The sequence below is a fragment of the Actinia tenebrosa genome, unplaced genomic scaffold (assembly GCF_029948245.1).
Source record: "Actinia tenebrosa isolate PJP-AT-01 unplaced genomic scaffold, QUT_ActTen_1.0 PGA_scaffold0__85_contigs__length_37466705, whole genome shotgun sequence".
NCBI lineage: Eukaryota > Metazoa > Cnidaria > Anthozoa > Actiniaria > Actiniidae > Actinia > Actinia tenebrosa.
Genome location: NW_028292569.1, coordinates 28,327,062 through 28,346,724, shown reverse-complemented (window position 1 = coordinate 28,346,724; position 19,663 = coordinate 28,327,062). Strand labels below are relative to the sequence as shown.

The 19,663-nt window shown below is 38.5% G+C and overlaps 1 protein-coding gene across 2 annotated transcripts in view; it reads left to right on the top strand.

The window, feature by feature from the left end:
- The window catches only part of LOC116301680 (putative ATP-dependent RNA helicase DDX47), a 29,246-nt gene extending 9,583 nt beyond the window's left edge, over positions 1–19,663 (top strand). Inside the window, exons 15-16 of one of the 2 annotated variants that reach the window (XR_016121528.1) lie at positions 588–2,496; positions 9,760–19,663. Coding sequence is in view for 1 of the 2 variants with exons in the window: in XM_031710770.2 (XP_031566630.1) it covers positions 588–716 (129 nt within the window). In the remaining variant the exon portion in view is untranslated. Of the gene's footprint in view, positions 1–587 lie in introns of both variants that reach the window. The other variant, XM_031710770.2, reaches the window with a different exon arrangement.

Below are 19,663 nucleotides of genomic sequence, written 5' to 3'. Positions count from 1 at the left end.
GTTCATCAGCTGAATCACAAGTTTTGAGTACAGTAGAATTCTTTCTGGCTGACAGCACATGGTGGTCAGTGTTTGATCACCATTTGGAGCAGCACAGACTTTCATTAGTTAATCGTAGTTCAAAATTAATTTCGAGGTGATTGAATTTTTTTGGAAAGGACATGAAATCTTTCCCCAGCTCTTTGTGAACCCTTGTAATTCTATAAACCAATCAAATTGCAGGAGATCACTGATCATCCAATTAGAATGCTCGCATATGATTACTGCCAAAGCGTTTCATACAACGGTTTTCCTAGGAATGGCAAACGCTGATTTTCACTTTTGCCTTCATATTTTCAAAAGAGTTTTCACATTCGAATGTGAAAAGAGATTTTAAGGGTTAGTGTCTATTACTAGCTTTACTTTAGGCATGTTGTTTCTAACTCATACGAAAACCCTTTGAGAGTGGGGTTGACTTTTATCAAAGCTATACTTGCTTAATATATGAGCGTGTCCATTGTACATCTATTCCTACGATTGCGTCAAAGTGGGAACTGTTTTACGCTTGTCAGAAAATGATGAACTCAAAAAAGAAATTTTTTTTTTAGGAACTTCGAGAAATAATGGAAAAGAAAAAGAGACCAGCCGAGGAAGAAGATGACGAGCAAGGTGTTAAAATCCCATCCAAAAAGTCAAAGAAAATGGTTAAAGGCGGGAAGAAGAAGAAAAGGAAATAACTGAAGGTTTGACTAAGAATACTTTAGACAAAATATGGCTCCAATTTATATTTATTTTTTACCACAAACAAACAAACAAAACAAAACAAAACAAAAACAAAAAAAAAAAACCAAAAATGTAAAAAAAGAAACAAAAAAGGGAGAAGAGAAAAAAATGGAATAGAGAATTTTGTTATTATTTTATGACGCAATTGATAATATTTTTCCTATAATGATCTCAGACACTTCCGGAAAAAACATAAAATGGACGTTTTTCGCGTGGCAGCCATGTTGATTTGAACAATAGATTCCACTCCGCGTAGCCTCGCATTCATTGCTTGAGAATTAATTTATGCGAGTAAAACAAGGTTTTTTATTTTCTTGAGGAAACATGGCCACCGTGTGATAAAGGTCCGTTTATTTAAAAAAAAAAAAAAAAAAATGGGGGGAAAGCAAAAATAAGGACAAGAGAAATTTTAGTATGTTATGATGTACGGATATTATATCTCAGACACTTTCGGCTTGTCTGTAGTTAAATAAATTTACGTTAACGCTCCTATTCATACTTCTTTCTACAAAAAAAAAAAAAGAAAAAAAAACACCGAAAAGAAAAAAGAAAATAATAAGAGAAAAAATGGGGCAAAATAACGCTGGTAACTGATATTATTTTTGGAGGTCATACAAACGAGAACCGCTTATCAAAGTGAATCTACAGCACGATATTAACTCATCTTCATGCGAATTCAGTGTCATTTCGATAATTTTCGATAATAATTTTCACTTTATCTCTAGTCCATGCCATGAACATAGCGAGGTTTCGACCGTTGGGGTGACAAATTTGACAAAATTTACTATTTTCCCGCCAATACACACGCGCACGCGTTTTCATCTTCAGAGTTTCCCGCCAAATAAAATTTCGGTGCCGAGACGCAAGATGCAAAATAGTAATTCGAAGTCGTATTCAAAGGAAAATTATCAAAATAATAAATACTGATAAAAAAAACTATACTCGTAATTATTTCACAAAAAGTAATAAATGCTTCAAATTTAAATGTCTTTAAAACGGAGAAAACGGAGATTGGTATTACATCGCTAGCAATTACTATAGACTGTATGCACTTTAAATTTGTACAGACAATGAATGGTCCCACGAAGTGGCGTATTGACCGTATCCTTTCCTTAAAACAACGAACTCGTAGTACTTTACGTAAGTTTTGCGGAATAAAATACTATGGCTAATCTTAATCAGCTTACATATCGTACATTAGCATTCAACATATTCTTTCACTATATTATCATGAGACTTTCTCTTTTGAAGAGAAGGACAACCACGGGTCGCCTTCCTAGGAACGGCCGGACTTCTTAGCCGAAAGGCCTACCGACGTTAAATAAAGTTCTTTTACCTTGATGTTCAGGGTTAAGTCGCTATCCTTAAAGTGTCTGAAGCAGACTTTAGTTTCCGAAGTGATTTGAGAAAAGCTCATCGAAATAACGAGACTTTCTACCGTCTCCGCGATATTCCTTTTGGGTACATTCAGGCAACAATCCAACTTTATTTACAGTCTACAATATTAGATATCAAAACAAGGCTGGTCTGCTATAGCTAACAGTAATATAACAATATTGTACAAGATGAGTGGCGTACTATTGAATGGCGATAATCCAACTTCATTACAGTCTACAATATTAGGTATTAAGACAAAGCTGGTCTGCTATAGCTTACACTAATATAACAATATTGTACAAGATGGCGTACTATTGAATGGCGATTATCCAACTTCATTACAGTCTACAATATTAGGTATTAAGACAAAGCTGGTCTGCTATAGCTTACACTAATATAACAATATTGTACAAGATGGCGTACTATTGAATGGCGATTATCCAACTTCATTACAGTCTATGTTACACACGGTACTTTTGATCCCGTTCGAACCAATAGTTGACACGTTTTTGCTGGAACTTATATTTACTGCTTCTTTCTTTGAGATCTATGCTCAGTACATGTGTGTAAGAATATATCCCTATATATCTCTGGTTACAAAACTACTATCTGGTTACATGAACATTTCGTCACACACTCTAATATTTACATAAAGACTTAGTCACGAAATGCCGTACTAGTTTTGTGTCTCACATACTCCCCCACTTAAAATGATGTCCTCCTGGACATGACAAAACACTAAACATAAATCAGACGTGTACACTATTCAAAGACTATCTACAGATTATAGAGTTCAAGTGAATTGGGTTGATCAGGCCCAATCAGTTCATTGCTGTCTCGTTTTCTATAGTCCATATGACTTCTCTTGTCCGCCGGCGCTGGGCACGTCGTCTCTCTAATGTTTCGTGTAGTAGGACGTGTGTAGTCCCTGACTAATCATTGTGTATTTGACACAGTCCCGTTCCAGTTTTTTTTTTTTTTTTTTTGATAAACTATAAGAATAATATGCTAAAAATATATCTGTTAGTACTGCGGGTTGTAAGTGTTGTAGCCATTAAACTGTTGGCGATACACTGTCCATGGGTATACAGGTTGGTTGTAAGGTTGTTGAACTTGTCCTTGTCTAGACAAGACTGGTGGGTTGATGAAGGTCCCTCCGTGTGCAGGAGCGGGGTAGTGATACGTCCCTCCGTAATAAGGGTAAGCTGCGATACCATTTGCATGGTACCAGTTAGTCATTGGTGTCCCAAGAGTGTTGTAGGTTAGCGTCTGTGGAGGGCGTCTCTCGCGGACTGGTCTGCCTTCCGGTTCTGTAGGAGGAACTGCTTCTAATTCTGTGTCAGGTTCGCCTACAGTGATGAGCTGAGGTTGAGCGTCCTCAAGGTTCTGAGCTTGGTCATGGCTTGCGTAGTCTTCCTGAGGTAGATTGTCTTGCTGGGATACCTGGTCTTCTTGCGGGGGGTCTGTTTCCGCTGACTCATTATGTTCACGTTCATTAGTTGCTGGATTCAGTTCGTTTGGTAAAAACCCTCTAAACTGTTCTTCTGACTCGTCATCAGATGGACTGTCATTAGTTAGAAACTGAGGTTGTGTCAAGGCCGGTCTATCTTGATTCTGGTTTGCTTGCCTTTGTTCCATTTGTAGCTGGGTGTGGCCCAGTGGAAGTGAGTCACATGGTAGGAGTAGATTCCTGTGGAGTATTCTTCTTTTACCGTCGATTGGGCGTCCTTCCGGTCTCACAACGTATACCGGGATTCCCTCTCTCTTTTGTACTACCACATGAACCTTGTCCTCCCAATGTGATCTAAGCTTTCCTGGCCCTCCACGTTCAGAGAGGTTCCTGACCAAAACGCGGTCACCTGGCTGCAACTGTGTGTAGTGAACCTTCTGGTCATAGTTCTTCTTTCCTCTAGAGGTAGAGATATCAGCATTTTTCGCTGCCTTCAGGTATGCTTCCTGCATTGCTGTGTGCCATTTCTTAGCGAACTCGGTGTAGCTGGATGTTCCCTTTCTGTTTGATGTTCCGAGAATTATGTCGATCGGTAGTCTTGGAGTCCGGCCAAACATCAAATAAAATGGCGAGTAACCAGTTGAGCTGCTTTTAGTACAATTGTACGCGTGCACTACTTTATTTAGCGAGTCTTTCCATCTACTTTTCGCGGTTTCAGGCAAAGTTCTTAACATCGACAGCAGTGTCCGATTGAAGCGCTCTGCTTTCCCATTGCACTGTGGGTGATATGGAGTCGTCCGCACTCGAGATGTTCCTGATAGACGCTGGAGTTGTTGAAAGAGTTTGTTCTCAAATTCCTTTCCTTGATCGTGTACGATTGCACCAGGAAATCCGAATCGGAGAAAGAAGTCGTTGTACAGTCGTTCAGCTGCAGTTGCTGCTGATTTGTTTCTAGTTGCATATGCCTGCGCAAAGCGAGTGAAGTGATCGACTACTACCAGTATGTACTCATAACCACCCACGCTGCGCTCTAGATGAAGGTAGTCCACAGAGATTAGTTCAAAAGGCGCGGATGTGCTGATGGGTTGCAGAGGAGCACGAGTCTCTCGATTCGGTTTGCGTTGCTTGATACATTCGCATACGTGAGATACAAAATGAGTGATGTCTCTCTCCATGTTTGGCCAGAAGACTCGTTCACGTGCGAGGTGTACAACCCTCTCTGCCCCTAAATGTCCCATATCCTTGTGGAGTTCCTTGAACACTAAGTTGTGGTATTGTGGAGGAAGTACAAGCTGTTTATACTCTCCAATATGTCGGCGTAGTAGTCCACAGTCGTCTATATGTAGTTTATTCCAGTGTCGAACCAGAGATTTTGTCTGTGGTTGCTCCCTCCTCATCTCTCTGACTGTGGGGCAGCGTCCTTCAGTCTTCATGGCTAGTACGCGTCCTATTGCTGGGTCTTGTCGTTGAGCTTCCAAAATGGTATCTGTTGGGAGGCCGTTAATTGTCACTCCACTCAACATTTCTTCATCTGGAGTTATTAGAGTACCACCCACTGCTGCTATCCAGACGGCTTCACCTTTCTCTTGAGCATGGAGTCCATTGAAGGCCGCTGAGACGTCTTCTCTCGTTGTCGTGGTTGTGCAGGATTCCATGTAGGTGTTGATGTCAAGAGGCATTCTCGAGAGAGCATCGGCGTCACCATTTACGCTACCTGGGCGATACTTGATTGAAAACCTGAAATCAGCAAGTTCTGCTACCCAACGTTGGCCGGTCGCGTTCAATTTAGCTGTCGACAGTACATACGTAAGGGGATTGTTGTCTGTGTAGACGGTAAACTGCGGTGCGTAATAGAGATATTCGCGGAAATGGTTACAAATAGCCCATTTTAATGCTAGGAATTCTAGTTTGCCTGAATGTAAATTGTAATTCTTCTCAGCCTTCGTGAGTGCCCGCGAACCATACCCTATCACTCGCATAATACCGTTCTGCCTTTGATAGAGCACGGCTCCTAATCCCTCCTTTGATGCATCTGTGTGCAGTACAAACGACGTGTTGTAGTCTGGATAACCAAGTATGGGTGGTGTAGCCAAACAATTCAGCAGCTTCTCTAAGGCTTCCTGATGCTTGGCTGCCCAGGTTACTGGTTGCGAGGACGAAACGGCAGGCTGACTCCGTTTTCCACGGCGGAACGTTTTCTTGCACTGTTCTGGTGTGCTAGTTTCGTTTCGTCCTTGTAGGAGTTCAAACAGAGGAAACGCAATCCTTGAGAAGTCCTGAATATATCGCCGATAATATCCGACCAGCCCGAGAAGTTTTCTTACATCCCCGACTGTTTTGGGTTGCGAGTTTTTCAGTACTAGTACTGCGGCAACGTTCGATGGGTCGGGTTTATATCCTTCTGCGGATACGATTTGTCCCAGGTAACGGACTTCTCTTTGAAACAGCTTACACTTAGCAGGTTTTAACTTAATACCATGGGATCGTAAACGACGTAGAACCTGTCGGATGTGCTCGACATGGTCCTCAAAAGTCCTACTGTACACGATGACGTCATCGATGTAGGGGACGCAACAGTCATCTCGCATGTCGTGGAGACAGCCTTCCATGAATCGTTGGAACTCAGCAGGCGCTGTCATTAAACCAAAAGGAATTCTAACCCATTCATAGAGGCCCCATGGAGTCACGAATGCTGTAAGGTTTCGACAAGATGGATGGATGAATCCTTGGTGATAGGCTTTTCCTTGGTCCAACAACGAGAACCAGCTGTTCCCTCCAAGGTTCTCTAGAGTTGTCTGCACACGCGGCAGTGGGTGTCGGTCTGGAACTGTGCGCTCGTTCAGCTGACGATAGTCGACACACAGACGTAGGCTGCCATCCTTCTTACGAACGCACACTACTGGTGAAGAGTAAGAGGATCTCGAGTGTCGTATCCAGCCACGGTTTAGAAGGTCCTCCACGTACTGTTTTACCTCAGGATACAGAGGTCTCGGGATTGCTGTGTACGTTTTCTGGACTGGTCTGGTGTCTGATAGGTTGATAGACATTTGCAGCTCTTCAGCACAGCCGATGTCGTTGTCGTCTTGGGAGAAACTGTGGGCCTCTTCTTTGAGCATGCTCAGAGCGATGTTCTTTTGCTCGTCTGTCAGGCCGTCTACGCTAGGTAGGTGGGAGATTTCCTCGGCGCTAAAATCCGTTTCGCTGGGTGGTGTCGCTTGTTGACATGGTAGATCTCTCCGTGTTACCTCGACAGGTGTCACCGACCGTACTTGGTAGAGGCTACCGAGAACAGTGTGGCCCTTAATACGTACGTCATGGTCAGAGTGGTTTTCGACACTGATTTTCACGCGACTGGATGAGCCTCCCGAGATAGTCACTACAGATTCTGGTACATTTATTTCACTCGGCCACGAGGCTTGGGGGTCTGGTTCAAACAAAACTGGAATCTTACCCTCAGTCGGACCAACCTTTGCTGAGCACTTTATAATTGTTGCTTGCTTTTTGGGTATTACAATGTCTCGCTTGCAAGTTTTAATTTCGGCAAGTTCGCAGTATGGATCAACCGCGCGCAGCGTACTCACTAGCCCTTCTACGTCGCTTCTTTTCAGATGAGTCATTGTCGCCGCCATACTGTCTACTATTCCGTCCTTTGTTTCCCCTTCACGTTTAACAAGTTCTGCGATAACATTGTACCCAATAATAGGTGTGTCTAATTGGTCTCGTGAAACCAAGAAAGGAACTTTGACTTTAGCTCCCTCTCCTCCTGACAAAAGCTCAAAGTCTATTTCGACCCAACCCTCAAATGGGAAAGGGGTACCGTTGGCCGCTGTCAGGTTTAGATTTTGCCCATCTAAAAGTTCCCCTATTTTACGCACGGTAGTCCCATCCATTTGTTTGTCAATCCAGTCTTTGGGGAGGATAGAAACCTGAGCCCCAGTATCCCATAATGCATCAGTTTTGCGACCATTTAACAAACAAGTTATCATGCATTTCTTCCCCACCAAATTAACAACTTTGGTGAGTTGTCCTGGCGTGAGGTGTGTGCGGTAAAATCCTTGTTCTCTCATCTCTTCATTCTCTTGCTGGGTGAGATAGCCTATTGCATTGCAAAGTGTTTTGTGCTCATTCCAATGTGCAAACTTACACGCACTTGAACAGTAATTAACACTTTCGCATCCCGAACAAAGTATGACTGCTTCTTGTTTCCCTTGTACTCCGCACGACACGCACACATGGGACTCTTTGTTTTCCCGGACTACTCCCTGTCCCCCGGGCGTAGCCGTCGGGAGTTTCCCGACTTTGTTTTGCAACCCCGCGCGAAGTGTTCACCCGATCCACATTTAAAACAATGACTACAACTTTCAGCGTTGTTTTCTTCACATTTAGTGCAACGGCGAACATTCCTCTCTTCCTTCCTTCTTTCGCGCGGTTTATTTAAATCCGATCGAATTGCAGCCATTTCAGCCTGAAGAGCCTTGAGCGTTGCCATGTAGCTATCTTCACTCTGTGCTTTCCCACTGCCATAGTTCTTTGGCGCTGGTATTTTTCTATCGTTTTGTTCGACAGGAGCGTGAATTTGATTAACGAGCGCTTTGCGTGACCCAGGACTCAGCTTACTCATGCGCTCAGACTCTTCCGACGCCGCAGCATTTAATTTCTCCATTAGCTCTTCGTCACTAGCGTCAGCGTTTAACAGATGTGGCCGAAGCTTTGTGCGTATGGATTCCGACTGCAGGCCGGTCTCGATCACGTGGCGAAATAAACCATTTACTAACGCAGAGTCATACTTAACAGTTCCTTCGTTCGTTTGTGATGCAAAGAGAACTTGTTGGCGCAAATCCATGACTCTAATTAGAAAATCTTGCGGAGACTCCTTCGCAGCCTGACATGCCGTTGTCAATTCTTGGTAAAGCTCTGTACTAGGTTTCTGTTTATAATGTGCTTTTAGAATCTGCTCAAGTTTTCCTATCGTTAGCGCTGGCATCATTTCTAAATAAGATCTTAATTTAAGTGATGGACTAATCGCTCTGATCACGCCTTCGATTACTTCTGTCTCGCTGTATTTGTTCTTAAGACCAACCTCGATTTGCCTCAAGAGACTTACGAGAGACAAGCGGTCTTTGTGCGTATCTCCTCCAATCATACCAATGATACGAAAATCGCGCCTGAGTGCATTTCGTACATCTACGACGCCTACGTCACTAAGAGTACATACCGGTTCGATTGCTTCCTGTTTTGATGATTTGTTACCTGGTTGTAGAGATACCAACTTTTCGTTTGCTTCGTTGATTTGCTTCTGGTAATCCTCCATCATCTTCTTGAAGTTCTCTTGCATCTTCTCTAGTTCTTTCTTCGCTTTGTCGTATTCAGCATCCTTCTGCGCTGTGTTGCTCTCCTTGGTGAATTTGCCGATGTCTTCAATGACTAACTGTTTGTCCTCTGAGCTCTCTATTACTTCTTCGACTGTCCTCCGTATTTTCCTCGATAACTTTAGTTTTCCTTCATCTTCACAAGGCACCTTGAGGTGCTCTGCTAACTCCTGCAAGCGTTCTAGCGACAAATTTAAAATTTCTTGCTCCAATCTCAACTGCTGAGCCTCTAAATCAAAATCCATCGTAGCCGGCTTGGTCTGTTATTACACCACACCCCCAAATCTTGCAAAACCACGTTCTCTAAAGTTTTCAGGCGTCCAAACGGACATTAATTCCTCTTAGGCCACGTACATCAAGTCTTCAGTACCATACGAAGGGAATGCTTGACTTATTTGCGATGAAAGCATTCAAAGGAACGCTAATTTCGTATCCATGTGCGTCCAACACAACATCAACTTCTTCGACCACGAGGTCAATCGTCTTCCAGGTCTCGAGAACCGCCTTTTTACGAGAAATTCCTCGATTAGCGGTCCTGGCAGGGTCGCCAAAATGTTACACACGGTACTTTTGATCCCGTTCGAACCAATAGTTGACACGTTTTTGCTGGAACTTATATTTACTGCTTCTTTCTTTGAGATCTATGCTCAGTACATGTGTGTAAGAATATATCCCTATATATCTCTGGTTACAAAACTACTATCTGGTTACATGAACATTTCGTCACACACTCTAATATTTACATAAAGACTTAGTCACGAAATGCCGTACTAGTTTTGTGTCTCACATCTACAATATTAGGTATTAAAACAAAGCTGGTCTGCTATAGCTTACACTAATATCACATTATTCTATAGTAAATAAACATCCAAAGAAAAGAAAGTAAGCGATTTTAGCAAAATTATTAGGGTTTAATTGCAGCCCCTCTTTAACATTCCTAAAACAAAGGTATTCAAAGCAAAGTATTAGCCGAGGTTGAGGAAGCAATGGGTCGAGTTAACATTGTGGGACTGTTTGGGGGACGCATTTCCAAGTTGTTGCTCAAAAAACAACAACTGCATGAAGGAAGGTGTGAGAGGGCACCCACGGGACCTGGCCAGTAGTCTATGATCTATTATAGCCTATCTATCAATAATAGAATAAACACAGCGACCCGAATACATAAACGCAAAACAACCTAACCACAAATCACCTGAGCGAAGTAGAACAAAATATATGCACATTATATAAAGTTGTTTTCCTAACAAAACAAACCAAGTGTTCGCCCTAACACAGGCCTGGGGACTAAAGATAGCGTAAGAGATAGTTCACTGGTTAAGAGCGCTTTCTTCGCTTCTCTGATTCCCGAGAGGAACTTGGCGACCTTGACCTCTGTCGAGCTGTTCCACTGTTGTTACACTCTGCTGAGCAGTGCTGTCCCGCGCACAAGCTACATCTATGCGAGAACTTACACGCCCTGTACGGGGACGAGCATTAACTTAACTAGCTTTTTCTCAACCTCGGAATAGTAAGAAGCCGATTGTATGCATCAAAGCTACAAAAGTTTGTTTGACGTTTTTTCAAGTTGTTTTTATTATGTTCTTAACAATTTCTTCTTCTCTTCTTCACTTGATTAAACAACGTCGATATCTTCGGAAACATTTAGTATAAGTGAAAATGAGGTTATCTGGGTTATTTTAACAATAAGTCTTGCTACAAATAATATTCAAAGTTCTAATAAAAATAGAGTGAATTAAGTTGCTACACACAGCTGAAAAAAAAATCTAAAATTATAATTATAATCATAATATTACAAAATGAAATACTGTTGAATGGCAATAATGAAACAAAGTTTACATCGCTTCGTCGGAATCCTAAAGCATCCCAACTGTTCTTTCTCAGTTTCCTGAGTCCATGCTTGGGAGGCTGAACACAAAAAAATCCCATTCATCTGTCATAGGGGTGTCAAACAGCTTCGTCAAGTGTACAAAAACAAGTCTCGAATCATATACAAATCATTGGAGTTCTTAACATCGTCAAAGAAAAACGTCCATAAATCATGATCGCTAGTCATCAGACATGCATGATCTCGTTGGCTAGGCCAATCGTTCTCGCATCCTTCACCCTCTTTTATCATCTTTTTGTTTTAAGAGATCTCAAGTAAATAAACATCCAATGAAAAGAAAGTAAGCGATAAGTTTGAAACTTAGCAAAGTTATTTGGGTTTAATTGCAGCCCCTCTTTAACATTCCCAAAACAAAGGTATTCAAAGCAAAGTATTAGCCGAGGTTGAGGAAGCAATGGGTCGAGTTAACATAGTGGGCATTGTGGGAAGGTATGGGGGACGCATTTCCATGTTGTTACTTCGTCACCTTAGACAGTCCCTTGATTCACTGCAATGCCAACTTAACTAGCCTTTTTCTCAACCTCGGAATAGTAAGAAGCCGATTGTATGCATCAAAGCTACAAAAATTTGTTTGACGTTTTTTCAAGTTGTTTGTATTATGTTCTTAACAACTTCTTCTTCTCTTCTTCACTTAATTTAACAAAGTCGATATCTTCGGAAGAATTAAGTATAAGTGAGAATGAGGTTATCTGGGTTATTTTAACAATAAGTCTTGCTACAAATAATATTCAAAGTTCTAATAAAAATAGAGTGAATTAAGTTGCTACACACAGCTGGAAAAAAAAATTATAATCATAATATTACAAAATGAAATACTGTTGAATGGCAATAATGAAACAAAGTTTACATCGCTTCGTCAGTATCCCAAAGCATCCCAACTCTTCTTTCTCAATTTTCTTTGTCCATGCTTGGGAGGTTGAACACAAAAGAATCCCATTCATCTGTCATAGGGGTGTCAAACAGCTTCGTCAAGTGTACAAACAAGTCTCGAATCGTATACAAATCTTAACATCTTCAAAGAAAAACGTCCGTAAATCATGATCGCTAGTCATCAGACATGCATGATCTCGTTGGCTAGGCCAATTGTTCTCGCATCCTTCACCCTCTTTTATCATCTTTTTATCTTAAAGTGTATATGACACGAAAACATTTCATCGTTTAAAATGTATAGTTTGTTAGTAATAATAAATATATCGTAATGAAATTTGGTTTCAAAAGCTTATCTCTTGAGATATGTGAGAAAATTAATATCAATTTGTGAGGTCATTTTGTTGACACGTACTCTAGATTCAGTAGTAATGCACAAAATATAAATTGTAATTCGTATAAAATAACAACAAAAGGCATATTTTATTCAATTTCATTTGATAGCTTACGTAGTATTCTTCAAATGTTGGGAAACTGAAAAGTGCACTACCTGAAATTAAGATTCTACATTCTAACATATTTCGTGTATTTGCAACTAAATCTGGAGACTTGTAAACAAAATGACGTCACAACTTGTGCTAAATTTTCTTGAATTTCTAGAGAAATACGTTTTTGAAACAAATTTAACTGTGTTATTCTTATTAATGACAATAGAATACACATTTTTAACATTAAAGTTTTTTCGTGTCATATGCACTTCAAGATATCTCAAGTAAATAAACATCCAAAGAAAAGAAAGTAAGAGATAAGTTTGAAACTTAGCAAAATTATTAGGGTTTAATTGCAGCCCCTCTTTAACATTCCCAAAACAAAGGTATTCAAAGCAAAGTATTAGCCGAGGTTGAGGAAGCAATGGGTCGAGTTAACATAGTAGGGCATTGTGGGACTGTATGGGGGACGCATTTCCATGTTGTTACTTCGTCACCTTAGACAGTCCCTTGATTCACTGCAATGCCAACTTAACTAGCCTTTTTCTCAACCTCGGAATAGTAAGAAGCCGATTGTATGCATCAAAGCTACAAAAGTTTGTTTGACGTTTTTTTCAAGTTGTTTGTATTATGTTCTTAACAACTTCTTCTTCTCTTCTTCACTTAATTTAACAAAGTCGATATCTTCGGAAGAATTAAGTATAAGTGAAAATGAGGTTATCTGGATTATTTTGACAATAAGTCTTGCTACAAATAATATTCAAACTTCTAATAAAAATAGAGTGAATTAAGTTGCTATACACAGCTGAAAAAAAAGCCGATTGTATGCATCAAAGCTACGAAAGTTTATTTGACGTTTTTTCAAGGCGTTTGTATTATGTTCTTAACAACTTCTTCTCTTTTTCACTTGATTAAACAACGCCGATATCTTCGGAAAAGTTAAGTATAAGTGAAAATGAGGTTATCTGGGTTATTTTAACAATAAGTCTTGCTACAAATAATATTCAAACTTCTAATAAAAATAGAGTGAATTAAGTTGCTATACACAGCTGAAAAAAAAGCCGATTGTATGCATCAAAGCTACGAAAGTTTGTTTGACGTTTTTTCAAGTTGTTTGTATTATGTTCTTAACAACTTCTTCTCTTCTTCACTTGATTAAACAACGTCGATATCTTCGGAAAAGTTAAGTATAAGTGAAAATGAGGTTATCTGGGTTATTTTAACAATAAGTCTTGCTACAAATAATATTCAAACTTCTAATAAAAATAGAGTGAATTAAGTTGCTATACACAGCTGAAAAAAAAGCCGATTGTATGCATCAAAGCTACGAAAGTTTGTTTGACGTTTTTTCAAGGCGTTTGTATTATGTTCTTAACAACTTCTTCTCTTCTTCACTTGATTAAACAACGTCGATATCTTCGGAAAAGTTAAGTATAAGTGAAAATGAGGTTATCTGGGTTATTTTAACAATAAGTCTTGCTGCAAATAATATTCAAAGTTCTAATAAAAATAGAGTGATTTAAATTGCTATACACAGCTGGAAAATGTAATAATAATGAGGATAATAATATCACAAAAAGTTTGTATTTCTTTGTCGAAATCCCAAAGCATCTCAACATTTTTCTCGCCGGATTTTGCGTAATTTAAAATTGATAGTGGTTATAAATGAGTATGTTGTACGATTCTTAATACCGCAAGATAGAATTATTTTCTCCATTTCTGAAAACGGTTAGATTGAGTGTTTCGTAAGCATTTTTCTCCATAGTCTTTCGTCTCTTTAACAACCGTCCTCAAAATGCCTGTTGTCATGAACAAAAGAAAGTATGTCATCTGTTTATTAAAAAAATATCGTTCATTGGTCAAAATTATTCGGTCGTTTTTTTTAATTAGCCAATCAAAAACAGTGTTATAAATGGGCCGATTAGATCGGCCTTGGCAAGACTAGGAGTGTCTGTTGGGCCGATGTAATTGGCCCGCGGCAAGAATAGGGTTAACCCTAACAACTTCTTCTCTTCTTCACTTAATTTAACAACGTCGATATCTTCGGAATAATTAAGTATAAGTGAAAATGAGGTTATCTGGGTTATTTTAACAATAAGTCTTGCTACAAATAATATTCAAACTTCTAATAAAAATAGAGTGAATTAAGTTGCTATACACAGCTGGAAAATGTAATAATAATGAAGATAATAATATCACAAAAAGTTTGTATTTCTTTGTCGAAATCCCAAAGCATCTCAACATTTCTCTCGATTTTGCCGTACGAAGGCAGTAATTTAAACTCATCGTTAATGATGAGCTTGGCGTTAGGTGCATATTCGGTGGGATGGGCGGAGCCAGGCACAAATTAGCGGTAACCATGGTCACCCTGTCACCACCCACCGAACACCTGTCACATTGACCGCGATCAGTCAATGGAATACTTACCTCTACTTACCTGTACCAGTGGTAGGGATGGCGGGCGGGAAATTAAACTCGTGTTGTAGCGTAATAGCGTAATAGCGTAATAGCGTCGTATAGCAAGTGCTAGCGATAGATAGCGATGGCGAATAAAGGTTCGCGTGGTTGGCATTAAGCTAGCGTGATCACGTGTGTAGCGTCTTATCGAATTTCGTAATGATAGCTATGATCCATATCTCATACAGGCCACAGAGATCGACTAGAATAAATTGCGACATGCTATAAACAACTTGCTAGCTGAGTCGATCAACGATCGCGTGAGGTAATAAATGCGTTGACAGCGGAGATAGCGGTATGCGTCCGGACAACGCTACTGCGAGATGTCATTGACCTCGAGTCTAACTTAGCCTAAATTACATTTAACCACATTTAAAATTGAAAGTGGTTATAAATGAGTATAGAATTATTTTCAAAAATTTGCCTGGAATTGTTTATTTTATTTTATTATTATTTTTTGTTAATTCTAAATCGAAGTCTGTCAAAGTAATCTTAGTGTGACCGTAGGCTAAAGTGGCCACGCCATCTTCTAGTATGTACCTCTTGTCATCATACGGACTAAGGCCTATTTTATTCATATTAATAGTTAATAACTACGTAGTTGTTTCATGTTATTAATGGTTCGTTTTTTTTCTGAAATAAACAATCTCTATAGTGGTAATGTCATATGTTACTCTTTACTCCTTTATCTGTTATATTATTCTCCCCTAGGTCGCATTTCGCTTTTCTAGTACTCTAATAATATCTAATAAATACAATACATGTTTTCACAAAAAAGGGATTTTCCTAATTCCCGCTCTACTCTTTACTCCTTTGTCTGTTTTTTTATTATTGTCTTGGTCACATTCGGGGAAATGGGTTTTTCTGGTATATCAAACTTTCCACATAGAAAAGTTGTCGTTCCGCTCGAGCCGTTTATTTTACCATATAAGGAAAGTACTTACCATATTTGGAAATTGGAATATAATTTTCTTTACTAAATGGGCGAATTTCTTGCTCAAAACTGCTCAAATTTACAGTATATCGAGTAAGTAAATCGAGTAACGATAAGTGTTTAAATAACACAAGGATTTTCCAATTCCCACTTTACTTTTATATGTTATATTATTACTCTAGGTCACATTCGGGGAAAATATTTGTTTTCTAGTATTAAAAATAATAATTTTATTACTTATATAGCGCAAAATTCATTAAAATATATGATCTAATGCGCTTATTCTAATAATATCTAATAAATACGATACATGTTTTCACAAAACAGGGGATTTTCCACCCGTTTTGCAGATGAAATTACTCCCCCAAAAAATTGTCATTGGCGAAAACGAATGTTTCTTGTGTAATAGTTCATCAAATAGAGTATAGCTTTAAGCCCTACCATGTATAAATAAAAAGATTTTTCCCAGTACAGGGATTTTCCTAATTCTGCTTTACTCTCAACTCCATTATCTGTTATATTATTATCACCTAGGTTTTTCAACAGCCTTTGGAAGGGTCTGATTTACTTTTGACTCCATTATCTGTTATATTATTATCACCTAGGTTTTTCAACAACTTTTGGAAGGGTCTGATTTACTTTTGACTCCTTTATCTGTTATATTATTACCACCTAGGTTTTTCAACAGCCTTTGGAAGGGTCTGATTTACTTTTGACTCCATTATCTGTTATATTATTACCACCTGGGTTTATTAATAGCCTTTAGAAGGGTCTGATTTACTTTTGACTCCATTATCTGTTATATTATTATCACCTAGGTTTATTAACAGCCTTTAGAAGGGTCTGATTTACTTTTGACTCCATTATCTGTTATATTATTATCACCTAGGTTTATTAATAGCCTTTAGAAGGGTCTGATTTACTTTTGACTCCATTATCTGTTATATTATTATCACCTAGGTTTTTCAACAGCCTTTGGAAGGGTCTGATTTACTTTTGACTCCATTATCTGTTATATTATTACCACCTAGGTTTATTAATAGCCTTTAGAAGGGTCTGATTTACTTTTGACTCCATTATCTGTTATATTATTACCACCTAGGTTTATTAATAGCCTTTAGAAGGGTCTGATTTACTTTTGACTCCATTATCTGTTGTATTATTACCACCTAGGTTTTTTAATAGCCTTTAGAAGGGTCTGATTTACTTTTGACTCCATTATCTGTTATATTATTACCACCTAGGTTTATTAATAGCCTTTAGAAGGGTCTGATTTACTTTTGACTCCTTTATCTGTTATATTATTATCACCTAGGTTTATTAATAGCCTTTAGAAGGGTCTGATTTACTTTTGACACCATTATCTGTTATATTATTACCACCTAGGTTTATTAATAGCCTTTAGAAGGGTCTGATTTACTTTTGACTCCATTATCTGTTATATTATTACCACCTAGGTTTATTAATAGCCTTTAGAAGGGTCTGATTTACTTTTGACTCCATTATCTGTTATATTATTATCACCTAGGTTTTTCAAATTCCTTTAAAAGGGTCTGATTTACTTTTGACTCCATTATCTGTTATATTATTATCACCTAGGTTTATTAATAGCCTTTAGAAGGGTCTGATTTACTTTTGACTCCATCATCTGTTATATTATTATCACCTAGGTTTATTAATAGCCTTTAGAAGGGTCTGATTTACTTTTGACTCCATTATCTGTTATATTATTATCACCTAGGTTTTTCCATAGCCTTTAGAAGGGTCTGATTTACTTTTGACTCCTTTATCTGTTATATTATTATCACCTAGGTTTTTCAATAGCTTTTGGAATTTGCGAAAAAATTTTTCGTTTGCACGGCCATCATCTCTCATTTGGAAATAATAAATGCTTTGGAAGTGAACACAGATTCCTTTTTGGTGATTTTTCCGCTATTTAAAGCTTTAATCATTGTATCGATGAAACATTCACCATCCATCCATCCATACCACCATCTTGAACTTAACTTGTTTGATATGCCACTTTACCGGGTGCTCCACCATTTTTTGTCTGTTCAACGTCTTTCTCAAATAATTTGCCTTTAAACCATTTTCTCTACTTTTTGCTGCAAGGAATGTTAACAAAAGATAATTTACTAAATACATACGCGACTTTTGGACAATTTGAGCCATGATTATGTTAATATTGGCTTGGTTTTTATATCAGTTTGGTGACCATCTACGTTGAATAAAACTTCGAAAGAGGCCTACTCGTCCGTGATAAACCGTGTTTTTGCATAGATTTTGGTTCTTTAGTTTATCATGTCCGTAGAACTCTCTAGACGCCTTGTAGCTCGAATTTGAAACCCTTGACTAAGAGACCATGAAAAACTTTCGAAAAAAGTCTTAGAAGACTTCCTTATTTTCTAACTGCAAGTAGTACTGTATCACGACACTCTAGAAAGAAACTTCCAAGCGAGCTTCACTGAAAAAAAACTTGAAATGTTTCTTTGGAATCGATCGATATTAGTAATCTTATGATGACACTGCGTGTGAAGTGACTTCAAATTGAGCAAATATATTGCTGTAGATTCTCGTATCATTTGTGAAGTACAAACAGCTGTCGTAAGCCTTGTTTTAATCTGTGAAACAGTTCTAAGTTTTTTTGCACGAAATAGAGTGTGATTTTCATTCGCCCGTGAAAGAATAGCCAGCGTGATACATAGTAGTAGACACAGAATCTATTCTCTTGTGTGTGACTGTTAGTCACTAATGCATACAACATTGTTTCACGGGCCAACTAAAATCACTCTAGTCAAAGTGTAATAGTCAAATAGACACAAGAAAACAATGGAATTAGGGTCTACTAATGTGTATATTAGTTTGATATCTATTGCATATCTATTTGATATCTATTGTAGTGTCTTGACTCTAGTACAAAATAGCGCAATGTCTATCATTTGTCTACTCTTTCGCTGGTATTACATAGTAGAAATTAGGGAGCATTCATTTTTAATAGGGGGAAGGGGCGGGGGATTTTTTTCCTGGTACTAAGAACCTTGCATTTTTGCAACTTTTTCAGTTTGGTATTGGGGTTGCCTTTTAAAATTTCAAAGCTAAGCCTGGTGGGCTAACAAATTGGGCATATATTTTAACAGCTATTCCCCCGTTCCGGGTACCCCTTCTAACAAATGAATGCTCCCTTAAGTGATAATTATTTACTACTGTTTCACAAATGTTAATAGTGTTTACCCTCTAATTAAGATCATCAGGATTCTTTTTTCTCGTCCAAATACAGTAGTACCACTTTTAGGCAGACACCATCGGGACAAATTGTCTGGTGGCCCCCTAATAAAAGGTATCCGCTTAATAAGGTTTCGCTGTAAACACCTAAGAAGGTTGTAGGAGACAAGAAAGAGAGGCAATACGCAATAAGTGATGGCAAAAGAAATCGCACTTAATATGATTAATAGAACGACAATAGATTTTCTGAATGCAGTACATCAACTGAGTGCTATAGGTTACTATCAACAGTCGTCATTTCCGGTAATATTTGTGTTTTGACTGAGGGGCAATTAACATTCAGATGCTTGGAGGATTTTTGGTTTCGAGCGGTAAAAATTGTCACATACAATAATTTGAAATTTATTTTGACATGTTTTGCTAATTGTATATGAATTGCACCCCAGTCAATTCCAAAGAAGTAATTGTCAAAATGTAAATTTTACACCGTCAAAAGATGAAAAAACTTACTGACGTTTCAGACGCTAGTTCTTCGTCGATGTAAAATTACTAGGACTAGCCTCCGAAACGTCAGTAAGTTTTTTCATCTTTTGACGGTGTAGAATTTACCCTTTTATCATTACTGTTTCATTAGAAACACCGACGCAGCTCACACTAGTTTTTAGCTAGTTATCTCTTCCAAAAACGTCACGTGATTGATAGTAAGCAATAGAAGTTCTCCATCGCCTATAGAATTCTGTACCATCACGTGATAGCAGCCATGAGAGTTAACGGTTGCTTACGGGATACTTTTGTTGTAATTTATTTGTTATGTTATTTATTCAAAATATTAAAATCCAACTTTCAAACTGA